Source organism: Phaenicophaeus curvirostris, chromosome 21 (genome assembly GCF_032191515.1).
Source record: "Phaenicophaeus curvirostris isolate KB17595 chromosome 21, BPBGC_Pcur_1.0, whole genome shotgun sequence".
Lineage (NCBI taxonomy): Eukaryota > Metazoa > Chordata > Aves > Cuculiformes > Cuculidae > Phaenicophaeus > Phaenicophaeus curvirostris.
Genome location: NC_091412.1, coordinates 5,818,140 through 5,833,140, shown reverse-complemented (window position 1 = coordinate 5,833,140; position 15,001 = coordinate 5,818,140). Strand labels below are relative to the sequence as shown.

Below are 15,001 nucleotides of genomic sequence, written 5' to 3'. Positions count from 1 at the left end.
GTGTCTTGAAGTTAAATCTGACTGAAATCAAAGTTTGGCTCAGCAGTATCTCCTCAGCTATCTCTTTCACTTTGCTTGCATATCGTATCTCTCAAAATTAAGTTGGTTTTTTTCCCACCGTTAGTATTTCATTTTAGCATCTTTGAAGCGTTGCCAGCTGGAGGCTGCTGCAGAGCAAGAGTGACCTGAAAATCATTAACAGCACATCCATCTCTTAAATATCTCAAAAAGTAACAGCTGGCCTTTTTGATAATATCCTTTAAGAATGAAATCTTTTTCTTATTCTTCCATGCTTGTGTGCTAAAATTCTGCTATCAGTGCCAACTTCTGCTCAGTGTATTCTTTCAAGCTCTGTTAGAAATGGGTTAATTTTCTGTGCTGCAGGTACTGGGGGCTCATTGTAGGCAATGATTTGCAGCAGGACAGTAAACAGTCTGTGGAAACTTGTTTTAAGTCTGTGAACTGGAAACGTTTTAAGTCCACAAACTGTTGGTAAAAATACATGGCTGCACTTCATAAGTGTCAACATTTGTGTTAGATGCGTCTGTCTTGTAAGCCCTGATCAGCTACTTGGGGTCAGCAGATTTCCGGTATAGCTTGCAGGTGGGATAATAAGAAATCATAGAATTACCAGGTTGGAAAAGACCCACCGGATCATCAAGTCCAGCCGTTCCTATCAAACACTAAACCATGTCCCTCAGCACCTCGTCCACCTGTGCCTTAAACCCCTCCAGGGAAGGTGACTCAACCCCCTCCCTGGGCAGCCTCTGCCAGTGCCCAGTGACCCTTTCCGTGAAAAATTTTTTCCTAATGTTCAGCCTAAACCTCACCTGGCAGAGCTTGAGGCCATTAATTGGTGTAATTTGTCCCTAGGCTCGTGTCTTCGGTCACAGCATGAGTGCAGGATCCGCCTTCTGGCAGTGTCCTTCCTTGCTCCAATGCGTAGTCATCCTCAGATTTGGTGTACTTCTATTAACTACTTCTTCTTCAGCGTTGATGATGCTCTGACTGTCTGACCTGTTGAATTTCCATTAGTTTAGTCTTCCTTAGTGGTGACAAGCCTCACACTGTAAGTTTAAAACAGCGTTCCAGAGCGCTCTGGTCACTGCCGTAAAGTGAAGCTGCGCATGGCACTGCTGCACTGTTTTTCTCCTCCCCATAACTTATCTGTGTGGGGATTTTCCTTTAAAAATTATAGCTAAAGTGGTTATTAATATCTTCTTTAAATGAGATTGTATCAGCTTTTGCATCTCTTAAACAATAGATGTGCAGCCAGAGGGTAAAACACATTATAATACCATGCTAATTGCATGAGTGTGTATGCTAAAATTCTCTTGTTGTGAAAAACCCAACAAAATCAAAACCTAACTCCCTTCTAGTGGTACGGCTCTGTTAGACACCTCTCCTGTTTCTCACTGGAAGGGAAGCTGAGTCACTCCACTGCTGGGACGGGATTTCAAGTGGTTTGTAGCATATAGCGCTGACTCTCAATTCAGGCTTGGCACGCAGGGGAAGTGAAGGCTCATGTAAAATTAAAAAAAAAATAAGGTACTCAAATCAGCAAGCTTTGGTTACCTACAAATGAGATGTCGTTTTAAGCCGGTTCTCTGCAGTTTACTGGTAGAGTGAGGCATTTCTGGAGAAACATTTCATGTGTTATCTAAGAGACCACTGAAAGAGATTAATCCCACCTATGCCCTTCCTTACTGACGTGGCAGAGCCACTGTGGCTGACCTAGATCATATGTGACATATGCATTGTCACTGAAAAAGTGGTCTAGCTGTCTTCCCCTTTGTCTCAGTTTCTTATTTCCCTGCTTTCTGTCTGGTCATGCCCCATAGCTATTTGCAGGGCCACGGGTGAGCTCGACTTGCTAGCCCATCTGCAGCCAGTAGCCAGGTTAAGAATGCCACGCTCGGAGCCCTTAGGCTGCAAAATTGACTTTAGGGCACTAAAGTTAGACAAGATGATTTAGTATTTGAGTAATTTAACTTCCATTAAGCATTGTCACAAAACCTTAAAATGTGTACTCTGTCTGTGTCAGTGAACAGCACCACTAGCAGTCAGGAACCAGGATGGAAGATGAACTCTTCAGTCTGTGACTGCAGAAAATACTTCTGTTTATTAGGCAAGGTCACTTGAGATTCTCAAACATTACCTATGTCCTGGCTCACTGGTATTTGAGTGTTTATAATAGCAGAATTGTTAAAGCAACTGTTTTACTTTGGTTAAAAACTCAGTATGTGTGAATTAATTTCCTTTTTATTCTTCCATAAGAAACCTATAGTTAAACATGAAAAATTATTTTGTTTTGTTTTCTGAATGATTTCACATATTATGTGCGTGCTTTCCTCACCTCTCCTCTCTGCTAATAGTCCAGTAAGAGTTGTTGATCAGGTTTTGTTGTGTTTCAGTGGGGCTCGTTGCCTGTCCGTAATTCCACAGAGAGCAGATACCCTGGATCTGAGGGCCTATTCCTGCCTGTAAACTTGATGTGTCCCATCTAACATTTCCCACATAGCTGATTTGATAATAACTGCACACCCTTTCCCTGCCCTTTCACTTCAGTCTTGGGAATCTTTTGGGTTTATGAACTTTTTTAAAAAACCCTTTTTTTTCTAAAGGGTTTTTTATTCCATCCCATGCTCAAATGTATTTTGAGATATGCCAAGATGTGATTGATTGCAGTGCCATGTGCTGGAGAAGTGGAATATTGGGCATCATGTGCCTTTCAATATGAGCTGCATTATTTGTTTAAAAGTGGCTTATCGAATAACGCTTGGGTGAGCAGCTGCAATGCTTGTGGGACCAGGTTTGTTATAACCTAGAGTAACGCGTTCCGGAAAAAGTCTGCTTGATTAAGAGTAAAACAGCAGAGGAAAAAAATTCACTGACTAATAGGAGAAACTTAGGAGATAATCCTATTACGTCCCCCCTTCTGATAAGCCCTGATGTAAATTTATAGGTATTCTCCTAAACACAAGGGAAGGTTTACTTCTGTCTTAGAACAAACTCCATCAGCAGTTTCCCACACTGCCCCTGAGAACATTTTTTCATTATCTTGTTTCTGTGTAATAATTGCCATCGAATAGGCACGAACTTGTTTTTCTACCAGTTGAAACTATAGAACAATGTGTATGCGATGACCTGGATTCAAAGAGAGAAAAAGTCACTGTTGGCATAGTCTGCACCTTGAAAATTTGCCATCAGTGTGGTAGAGTTGCTAAAGACTTATAATGCGTAACTGAAAAGGCTAGATGCCTGCAAGGATTCTTTGAGATAAGAATTGGCTTTGAAAATATTTTAACTAGAGGTCTGGGTTGTATCATTAATCCTTTCTGTAGTTCTATTACGCTTTAAAGTTCCATTATTTCTGGAGTGATTAGCCTGTAATGTAAACAGAAGCTACAGTTTTGTGAAATATCTTTTTTCTTGATTTGTTTTATGTCAGACTTTTTTTTTAAACTTGTTATATAGGTCTTAAATACAATGAGACTTATATATTTGTTGTGTATAATCAGTAAAAAAGAGTTTTTTGGTGGGTAGAAGAATGACCCTGCAGCGGGTAAGAGCAGGACTCCCTCACATGCAGTTGTAGCTCGGTGTGAAATCGCACTGTCACTAAATCCCTTGGACAAGTACCTCCTTATCTAGCTCACCTGCTGAAAGGATTGAAGTCTCTTACTTAGGATAGCGCTATTGTCTGTGATGGTTTGGGGACACAGGCAGAGCAAGAGCTGGTGTGCCTGGAAGCTTGTGGGCTGCTTTTTTTTTGTCCTGGTGGGCCAAGTACTAATTGTTCTGGTGAAGCTGTTACCTGCAAAGTCAGCTCGGTCACTGGTGACACAGTGCTGAGTTATTCCTAGAGTCAGTGTCCTGGCAGGCTTGGCCATCTGTTAAAGAAAAGATAAAACAAAACTAAAAATAGAGTTGTTTTGTGGTCTAATAGGCAGGTTTGGATTTGTTAGTGAATATAGGACAAGATATTGAAGAATTAAACAGAATGGACTGCAAGTGCCTTGAAGCCTTTAGTCCAGAACACGTGTAATACGTTCTGGTTGGGAAAGCAAACTGAGCTTTCAACTTGATTGAGGATTTGATAAAAGATTTTGTAAAATTTTGGTGTCTGGGCAATATTTGAAGAGGAATGTTTCAATCTCATGTTAAGCATTCAAATATGTGTGTATTAGATTTTCTCTTTTCCCACAAGAGCCAAAGTCTGAAATAAGACAAATTGTCTTGTTTCACTGTGTCTTATCTCTTTCCTTTCAAGTTTGTATTTCTTTTTCCCTCTTTTTGACTAGAGGGATTGTTCTCATCAGATCTGGCCAAGCTGACGTTACAGAGGAAACAAACTCTTCAAAGTGCCAGCACATTAGTAAATACATGAAGCAATCAAGAAAAGGGAAATAACCTCATGTAATATTTTATCTGCAGTAATCTTGGTGTTACCTGTGCCAGCAGATGATAGGACTATGACAAAGAGTTGTTGCAGTTGGTCACTAGGTTTAAGTGGCTGAATCACGAAGTCAGTTAGTTTAAGTGGAAATAAATAGAAAAGTTTTTTTTAAGTCTCACGTTTCTCTCAAGTACTAAAATCCTGCAAAGGTAACGAGGAGACCATCTGCCAATAAACCTTTTAAAACTTTTCCAAAGCTATTGCTTGATAATTTTTACAAACTGATGTTCTACCCTTACCATGTTGAGAAGGCGTGAGTGAGAAGGGGAAGCCACTGGATGCAGTTGCCAGTGGCCAGAGGCAGTGGCCGTGGTCCCAGTTGTGGTGGCAAACACGGAGCCGAGCAGCCTGCTGCCCTGACAGCGACCAGCTGCTGGTTGAGCCCAAGGTGAACATACTGAAAGACTGGTATTTGCTGTGAAAGCAAAACGTGTGGCTTGGTTTAAGAGTATTAAAAGGAGCTTTTTGCAGTGGTTTATACGGTATAATAAAGAATTCTAAATGTCTGTGTGTTCTCACAGAAGCATCTGGGATCACATAATTCTTAGAGGCATGATTAAAGCCCAACTAGATGTTCCTTGATATCCCCCCCTGCCAAATTATATTTATTAACTTTTTTTTGCCCCATAGCCATCTATAATTTTTTGCCGAGTTATTTCTGCTTTAAATCTTGCTCTCTCATCTCTTCATCCCCAGCTACAGCTGATGCTTAATAAGTGAAACCTTTGCAGACTTCAGTAGTAGGTTGAAAGAGCGCCCGTTGACTCCATGCAGAGTGATGGATAGATTCCCTGCCTGCTGTTCACTTTACTGCTAGCTTCACCTAGGGTGTAATATCCTAACAAAGCAGAGGAGGGAATTGAAATGTGTTCTTCTGAGAACAGCAGAAAGTAAAGCTGCCTTTCTAGTTGTTCTCTCAATTAGCTCCTAGGAGATTTTCCTGCTTTTCTAGTTTCTCTTGGGGATATGTGACCTGATAGCATATTGCTATAAATAATTATTTCACTGGTATCAAAGCAGGTACTGTACACAAACACAAAGCAACATTTTCAGCATATTTATTGGATGCTGTAAATACCAGTTTTTCAGTCAGGCTTTTTCATTTTTCTGTTCTTCTTTGGAATACAGACCTGACATTTCTGATCTTCGTGACTTTGATTGTTAGTTTTGTGCTGCCCCTTGAAGTGAAATTGCTCGTGAGTAGTATAAAGCTCACCAGCTAAGGCATGGAGGTGAGGAGTAGTGTGAAATTGTTGCAGCTACGCAGGAAAGAGGAGAGGAATGGCTTTCCAACAGGATACTGCAGATGATCATTACTTGTTTGTAGAAGTGGGTTATTTAAAAGAATAAAGAAACTGGCCTTAAAAGTATATGACATGGCAACCCCATTTAACTCGTTGCTTTATGAGAAGCTACAGCTGGAGCACTGGGAAAAGACTTTTCATCTGAACCGATTTTTGCTGTATGGAAGCATTTGAAAAATCAGAGGAGAGCGAACACACCAGGCCTTGCTTACACAGACGGGATGAGTTTAACAGTTCTGCAGTACATTTAGCTCTTTTTGTTCACCAAAATGGGTCCCGCAGCCAGTAAAAATGAGCATTGATAAATCTGTGGTAGCTATCACTGTAAATTGATAATCAATAATGTTTGATTAAAGACCACCCATTTTATCAAATCTTTCACTCTTGCTAATGAGGCTGCGTGACAGCCACATCCATGGGGGGAGGGCAAGAATGAATAGGACGCTGATGTTCACTGGCATCGGTTGCCTGATTTGGCTCTGACTTAACTGAACTTTGTGTTCCCAGATAAGTGCTGTTGTGGAGACTGCACTGAAGAGCTGTGGTACTTTAAGGTACAAAGCACTGTCAGCTTTCTCAAGTGAGACTCAGCAACAGAAGTGTCTCGGGAATCAGTCCTCAAAAGTTTTAAATATTACCTTCAGTCAGAGCAAAAATGGTGGATGTCCATTCCATATTTTGAGGGGCAGTGGTTGGAGTGATTTTTTAGGCATTCAGCAATTATTTTGATATCCATATAATCTTTCTAAGATAACTTTTTTTTTTCTTTTTGATAAAGGGGCTAGGAAGGCAGTTAGACAAAGTACAGGCTTGGTAGCGATAGGGAAAGAAGAGTTCTGCAGTTTGTGTTCCTGTTCATGTGTAATTAACAGTGATTTATGAAAACTTCAATTTAGACAGCTACAAACTGCCTCGTGAGTCTACAGAGCAGATATGAACTTGTTCAACTGTACATGGTCAGCGTTCACATACTAATATTTATTTTCAATCTGAACTAGTTTCTGTAAAAGCTGACTGTTTACTTCTTGTGTTTGGCTGCAACAAGTGTAATTTTTTAGCAGTGCAGCTGAAGAAAGTGAGTGCTTGAAATCCATGAAAAATCCTATCTTGAGTATCTTTTTACAACAACCTGCACTTCAAGCTGCCCGATTTTTATTTGTCTATTGGAAATCCCAAGGTGATTTACCCTGAATTTGTGTCTTGGATTCAGATTTTTAATGGCAAATACGAGACTTTCATGGTCTTAACCCATGTCACCACTATTGCTACTGGTGATGCAAATCAGAGGCAACTGGGAGAAGTGGAAGGTGTGCACCTGGCTGTTGTTCTCACATGTAGATGCCATTTGAAGGAGGTGATAAGGTCAGACTGCTTACTTCAACTAGTTGTTAAGGCTAACTTCAAGTATTGCCACAGGCATAAGTGCAGAGTCAGTGTAACTGAAAATCAGAGAACACAAGTAACGTTATATTAATGCTTTTCTGTATTTTAACATTTCCATAGTTTCAAACAGTGTGAGGAGTAGTTATTTTAAAATAATATATTCTATTTCAGACTTTGCCCGAAGGTGTTTCGGGTCACTAGTCTAAAACTAGATTCTGTTATTCTATTTTAATATTTTATTAGAATTGGGAGTGACTACTTTAATCTGTAATTCAAGTAAAAGAACACCTTCCGAGGCCTTCTGGTAGTTTTGTGTGGAGGTGTCACACTGTCTGAATAGCATACATGAGCATAGGTTATAGTTTTTAATTGATTTTTAGTCTAATAGACCAGAAACACTAGTAATTTTTACTTTAAATTCCATTTTAGTAGCTAGGACTGTGTAGTAGGTTACTGTAAAAAGCAGGTGCTTGTTGAGCATATGCATTGAAAGCACACTGTACATAACACTTAAATAATTGATGTGCAGTTTAGTTTGACAAGTAACTGGTGGTTAGGACAAAGAAATGTTTTGAACGGGGCCGTTTTCACTGGGGATCGCGGAGCTGCCTTCCGAGCTGTTCGTTATCTGTACAGCCGGAGATTCATTAGCTAATACAGATGGGATAACCCGTGTGTTGCAGAACCAGAAGAGCTCAGCCCAGCAAGCCTTTCAGCAACAAAGAAATAAAAGCATTCCTCTGTAACAGGCTTCAGCACTTATCTCTGTTCTCGGGTACTGTTTGTGCTGAACCAAAGCAGCTGCTACCCCGAGTTAAGGGAGAACAAACTCAACACGGCGTGAAATTGCTGCGCTCCCATTCACAACCATCAGAGTTATATTGTTACCGACTACAAGCATGACTGCTCTGTGCATGAATAATTACAAGAAATGCTACTTTGTGAGTTTTACCTTAAAACATTAACAAGACACAAGGCAAATTGTGAAACCATGTGTATTATGGTCTATCTAATAATATATATTATTGCAGTTTTCTTGTCACTTGCTGGAATAATATTTATAGAATCATAGAATGGTTTGGGCTGGAAGGAACCTCAAAGCCCATCCAGTTCCAACCCCCTTGCCATGGGCAAGGACACCTCCCACTGGATCAGGGTGCTCAGAGCCTCATCCAGCCTGGCCACGAGCAGGGATGGGGCAGCCACGACTTCACTGGGCAACCTGGGCTAGGGCCACAGGAAAACATTTATTCCTAAGATCTTCTCTAAATCTTCCCTCTTTCAGCTGAAAACCATTCCCCTCATCCCATCCCTGCACTCCCTGATGAAGATCCCCCTCCCCAGCTTTCCTGGTGCCCCTTTCAGTACTGGAGGCTGCTCTAAGGTTTCCCAGCAGTCTTCTCTTCTCTAGGCTAAACAAGCCCAACTCTCTCGGCTTGTCCTTGTATGGGAGGTGCTCTGGCCCTCAGGTCATCTTTGTGGCCCCTTGTGGACTTGCTCCAACAGATCCATGGCCTTCCTGTCCTTATACAATTTGGAAAAAGGCAGGTAGGAAGTTTCTAAACAGAAATATGGTTAAAAGGTAGCTATTGAAATATAATTCCAACAGGTCTTGCGTGTTGATTCCCAAAGCTGTGTTGCTGTTGCTAAAACAGGGAACCTCTGAGGTGTTTGTTATGGGGGAGGAGAACCAGTATTCAAAGTCTTCAAGTCCCAAGCATGATTCCCCCTTGCTCAATTAGAGATGAACCAGCAGACAAGTGGGAACTGGTTTTGTATTTCTTCCTCTTTCAGCAGATTGGTTTCATCCTGCTTGCGGATAGGATGAATTTCAGAAACCACTTAGTCCCCTGCCTTAAATTCTGTGTTGCTCTCATGGTGCTGCTGCAGCAGGGAGACCTGAACGTGGCTACGGATCCACTCTGTGCGTGGTTGTAGTGGGTCTGCTTTTTATTGCACACCATGTGCCCAAAGCTGTGGAGCATCTGTCTAAAAGGCCTCCAGGACATTGATAATAAGGAAACAGCTGAGGAGCAGGGAGGACTCCAACACAGCCTTTATCGATCCAGCAGTGCAGAGTTTTCCTCAACAGGTTTTGTTATGTTGTTTTGTTTCACAGGCTTTAAGCCCCAAACCAAATTCAAACTATCTTTACTCTTTTTTTTTTTTTAAATAATGCTGTTTTAATTGATTGATTAATTGCATGTTATTCAAGCCCTTTTTCAATTTCTTGTATCAGTCTCACATAGATGCGTGAATTGTGTTGCACGACTGTCCTGTTTATTAAATTCTAGTATCTCAAAAATACCTAAAATGTCAAAGCTGATTCTGATTCATGGAGTTATTTGCTTGTTAACATTTACAAAATGGGTTATACCTCTGCAACTAATGGGAATGGTGTCGTTCTGTTGTGGTGGTACTCACTTCACAAGCTGTTTGCTATAGATACAGCCTAAATATACAGCTGGGAGCTTAGGGAGTTGGTAAGTGAGTGAAGCTCAGTCTCCAGAGCGCAAGGAAGAGCGAGTGTTTCAGCTGCCCCAGCTGGGTTGGGGAAACCAGCTTCCACTTGTAAGCAGCCGAAGTGATGCCCAAGTTTTGGGTGGCAGATTTTTATCGATCCTGGAAGGCTGTGTTACTTGTTGACATCTCAGTCGTCACGAGTGCTGTTGTTGGTGACTTCAGATCGGTTTAGGTCTGTCTGTGTCAGGTTCTAGCGAGCCGGTGTGCTTTGAGATAAAAAGAAAACAAAAACCTGTTCATTCTGTGACTCTGCAGCTGGTTTCCTCAAGGAAGTAGCCCGGCAGATTGCCATCATTTTTACCTTATGCTCTTTTTCTGTTGTACACCCCCTGGATGTTATCAAGGAAGACTTTTTATGCTTTTGTTAGAGGAGTTTCTATATGCTTACTGCACGAACAGGTAATAGAAATGGTAGAAGTTGGTGTGAACTCTCTCACATCATCTGTCTGGATCTTAAGCATCGTTTTATTTTGTCTTCAGACAAATGTGGTAGCGAGGTGGGTGCTGGTCTCTTCTCCCTGGCAGCCAGTGACAGGACAAGGTGAAATGGCCTCCAGATACACCAGGGGAGAGTTAGGTTCGGTATTAGGAGTATTATCTTTGCTGAAAGAGTGGTGAAGCACTGGCAGAGGCTGCCCAGGGAAGTGGTGGAGTCACCATCCCTGGAGGTGTTTAAAAGATGGGTAGATGTACTTGGGGACGTGGTCTTGTGGCAGACTTAGCAGGGCTGGATCGAGGGTTGGACTTGATGATCTTAAAAGTCATTTCCAACCGAAACCATTATGTGAAACTGAAACAATTTTAGAGTTTTAATTTGTTCACAGTGTGAGACAGCAGTTGTGTCTATTTAAAGAAAATTCTCTTCTTGCAGTTATGTTTTTTAAATATGTTTCTGAAGAAAAATAACTAAACAAACCCACATATTCGGTTTTCTTTGCCTTATTCAAAAGCAGAGCATGCTTTAAATATTCCATAATATAGCACAAAATAAATTTTGAAGGTTTTAGATTGAATATTTTTCATAGCCAAGGTGGCTATTTAACCCTTGTTTTAACTCTGCTGTTGAATGTAACATAGCTGAGGAAGGTGCTTGTGGTTTCCCTGGATATTAACAGTCATTTGTGAGGAAATTGCATGTGGCCAAAGGTCTTGGGGCTTGCATCCATATGATACTTTAGCCTATCACCATTGCTGTCTCCTGGTGGGATTTCTTCCAGAGCTGTGAATATCCTCTTGGTAGCAGTTGTGTGCACGCAGTGGTCAGCAACAGTGGGCAGAACTGCAAAGGGAAGATTAATTCAGTAGCATCTACGGTGCAAGTGGTGGGGAATTTTGTGAATAAAATTCTATAACTTTGTTTTTGCAGCGAGAATGTATCTATAATTCCCAGGAATCAGCAGCTTTTTTCTTTTACAGGTTAGAGGTTTGGTGGCTTACCTTCTTTTCATTATTATATTTTTATTTATATAAAGCTGGTATCAACTTGGCAGGGACCAGAAATCCAGCCTGATAAAGAGAGAATACCAGTAATTAGCTGATCAGTACTGCTTGACCTTGGGAGCTCTGGGCTCATGCTGGGATCACATTTATATGGATCCGTGAGCCCCTGCCTGGTGTTGTTCAGGATCTGCTTCAGCTGTGATCGCGAGGCTGCGGGCCGGCCCGAAACGTCCCCTGCTCATGATGAATAATAGTACCTTGTTTTGCAAATAGCCTCGTGGAGGTTAGCCACCATCTCGGAATGAAGCCGCTGTAGCGCGAGGGAGGGAGGCTGTTTCCGTCTGGCCCGTGGCGAGTGCCGAGTTGCACTAACAGAGGATTTTCTGTAGCTCTTCCAGTTTTCATTCCTTTTCTTTCCTATTTAGGCTAGAGGCAAGAGGCAAAGTTCCTGGAGAAAATAGGACACATATTGTGAATTACAAGACCTTTTCAGATTCTTTCCAGCTCTGTGTTTCCCACCATAGGAATAGTCTGGTATTGACTTTCCTGTGTCCCCTTCCACCCATGATTTAAAATATCAATATTGAGTGTTAACGAGCGTTCTAGTGAGGGTGTGGTGTAGTTTATCTTGGATGCCCAACCACTACTGTCGGTGGCTACTTTGGACTTTTTGGGTTGGTGGAATTGTTTTGTATCTTGGAGTCAGATGTGGTACTTGGAGATGCTCGATTGCCCCATTCTAGTTTTTTTATTTAGATACTTAAAGCAATGTGGATCTGAGACAAAAGCAGCAGCCTCTGTGTCATCTATAGGAGAGTCACATGGTAGAAAAGCCAGCAACTTTTTCAGGACAAATGTAGTCATTAGGGTTCATGGCTGCATGTAGATTCTTATGTGGTTACAAGCTTTGTGCTGAGGAGAAAGTTATTTTGGTCATCCCAGTAAAAATATTCAAAAGAAAATTAAGGTTTCCTAACAACTGAAGATCTAGAAACCCTGTTTTGTAGCGAGGTTTGAGAAGCCTCACCTTAAAAACTGTGATTGGGAATTGAAACGCCATAATCTCCTTGCTCTAGTTTTATGATTCTCATTATAAAATTCTATTTTCAGAATCTAATTATTTTAAATTAAAATACTCACCGTTTGCAAAGCACCTTATAATTTCTTAACTACTGTACTTGCATCCCATAAGCTCTATGGGAGAAAGGCAGGTACAATGCCTGTTTTGCTGTAGTGGAAACTTAGATACCATGTGCTGTTGCTTCTCCAGGTGTGAAGTGATTTAGTGGTAGATCAAGCAATAGTCTTACACTTGCAAGCATTCTGTCAGGATGGAATTATTAATATTTTTGCCCTCTTAGGAGAGGAACAAAGCAGCAGACCCGACAAAACCAGATCTGTGTAATTGAGAAAGTGTTTTACGCTCAATATGGTCCTTTTTGGGAGGCGAAGGGCATGTTTATCATCCTGTCTGCTCCTCAGCCTCCGACTTTGAGCTGCAGCATATGCTGGTGGCAGGCAGTGTGTGCCCTGGTGAACACGTATCCAGCCACCTGAGAGCTAGCAAGAGTGACTGGGTATCTGTGTATGTACTCTGACTGAAGAATGATCGCACTGCATTCAATACAGACTCTAGCACAGTGAATAATGCCCTTTGCTTAATACTTTTTTTCCCTAGAAGTGTCTTCACATTGTTTTGACTCACCGTCTAAGTTGAGAATGATAAGAACTCTAAAATATTCTTTACTGATTTAGAAAAAAATGTCTAACAGTAGTATGTGATGTTCTAAATTTTTTATTCTGTAGGTCAGTAACAGATCCACGAGATGGAAAGAGAGTTGCACTCAAAAAGATGCCCAACGTCTTCCAAAATTTGGTCTCTTGTAAAAGGGTCTTCCGGGAGTTGAAGATGTTGTGTTTTTTTAAGCATGACAATGTAAGTAAATCCAAAGTAATTTTGAAGTCTTTGATAAAGCCTAATTGTAAAATGGAGCTATCTACAACACACAAAGTATATTTTTCTTTTAAGCTATAGAATATAAAAAAAATGCTTTAAAAGCTCTCTAATTTTATGGTTATCAGTTTTCCTGGAAATTGAGATATTACTGTTGCAAACATTATAAAAATCAAGTTATCAAGAATCTAAGGATGTTCAATGATTCCCCTCCCAAAAATGTTTGCAGATAGACAGGCAGTGCACTTCCACCTAATCTTATTTTAGGCTGTAGATCAATGTCAGTCTGCACAAAGCTATGCCAGCTGGAGATGCTTTCGCCTCCAAGCTATTTCTTACTCCTTCTTCCTCTCCCCTTTGTTGGAGTTTATTGCTCTTTCAGCTCTTCTAGCACAGTGGTTGTAACAAGCACTCCCAAATCTGCTTTAGGTGAAACCAGCTAGGTTAAGTTAAAGCATTTTTAAAAAATTGTTTGAATTGACCCACATGATTCTGTCTGAAGTGAACAAAAAAGTACTTAAAGGAACTGTTCCACAAGTCACCTGTGGATGCGGTAACCTCTCCCATTGATGAGCAGTAACGAGCATCTTGGGAGTACTGTCTTCTGGAGGAAAGGGGTCAGGAAGCGGATATCTGTTTCAGAACCTTGTTCCATTGCTTTTCCTCCTGTTTTAAAGTTTGTCTTTTTTTTTATACGAGGGTATCATAGTCCGAGAAAGATTTTATTTGTGATTAGGCCCTGAATTCAGATCAGTGTTGTCAGTGGGATGCTACAGAGATGGACTGCCAGGCAAGCTTGTACAGGATTGCAGAGTCCCACCACCAGTGCCGCCGCTCCTTGGCAGATGAGTTCTGGAGCAGGATTCCTTTAGAGCTGGTGTCTTAAACTGCTCCTCACCAGGGTCTTCATTATGGAGAAGATTTTGTTGCGGACTATGAAGTTAAATAAAAGCATCTCTGTAAGCAGTTAGAAATCGAGCCTGCTAACAACTGAAATTCGTGTGCTTGAGCTAAATGTCATAGATATTCCTAGGACAGGATCTAAAAGACTACACCAAGGCAGTACTGTTCCCTGTGAGATGAGCTAAATTCAGTGCTGCTGCTTTTCTACCTTTCTGCTTTGCACAGAGCGCTGAGCTTCTGATTCAGAACGTGAACAACTTGGGTTTTTTTAACTCCCTTGTGGAAGCAGTGTATCACAGAATTCTTAAAGATGAAAGGTAGAACAAAGTATAATGTCTTTTGTTTTTGCATTTCTCTGCTAGAATGACTTCTTACAAATATTTTGTGGATATATATGTTTAAAATAAAGCAATTTTTATTTGGTATATAAACTTATGCTTTTAAGCTTGAGCAGCTGGGAAAAGTTGTTAAATTCACGTATTGGTCTGTCTGTGTACGATAGAATAAAGCTAAGAAAAGTGCAGTCTGACTGTTTTTTGAAAGGGATTTGGTTTTGTTTGACTGGGGTAGGTCTTGATCTTGTGTGGTATTTCCTAGGTACTCTCTGCCCTCGACATACTCCAGCCTCCACACATTGACTATTTTGAAGAAATGTATCCTAAATATAAAATAGAGCATCTTATTTGAGGTAGGTGTAATTTTTGTTAGCTTAGAAACTGCAAGTAGTTGGTGGACTCTGAAACAGAACCACAAAAACCTTGAGCCCACATGCGAACAGCTTTATTTAAAGTGAATCCAGACCATCGAGAACTCTTAGTTACTGTTAATACTGGAGGTCAAATGGTGCAGGATTGAACATGAAGCTTTGACTATGTAACAGCCATTAAATGCAGGGCATCAGGGTGTTTCCCAACAGATACTGATGCTATTAGTGGCGATTCCCCCAAAATAGTTTTTGAAAACTATATCTAGTAACTAACTTCCTCTCAGTTATCAGTACCTTAAAATACTTCCTGGTGTTTTCAGAGTGTGCTA

General features: G+C 40.9%; 1 protein-coding gene across 2 annotated transcripts in view; it reads left to right on the top strand.

Annotated features, from left to right (window-relative positions):
• Positions 1–15,001, top strand: part of NLK (nemo like kinase) — a 62,246-nt gene that overhangs the window by 22,134 nt on the left and 25,111 nt on the right. For both annotated transcript variants that reach the window (XM_069873772.1, XM_069873773.1), the window contains exons 3-4: positions 12,916–13,045; positions 14,564–14,619. In XM_069873772.1, coding sequence (XP_069729873.1) covers positions 12,916–13,045; positions 14,564–14,619 — 186 coding nt within the window. The remainder of the gene's footprint in view (positions 1–12,915; positions 13,046–14,563; positions 14,620–15,001) is intronic.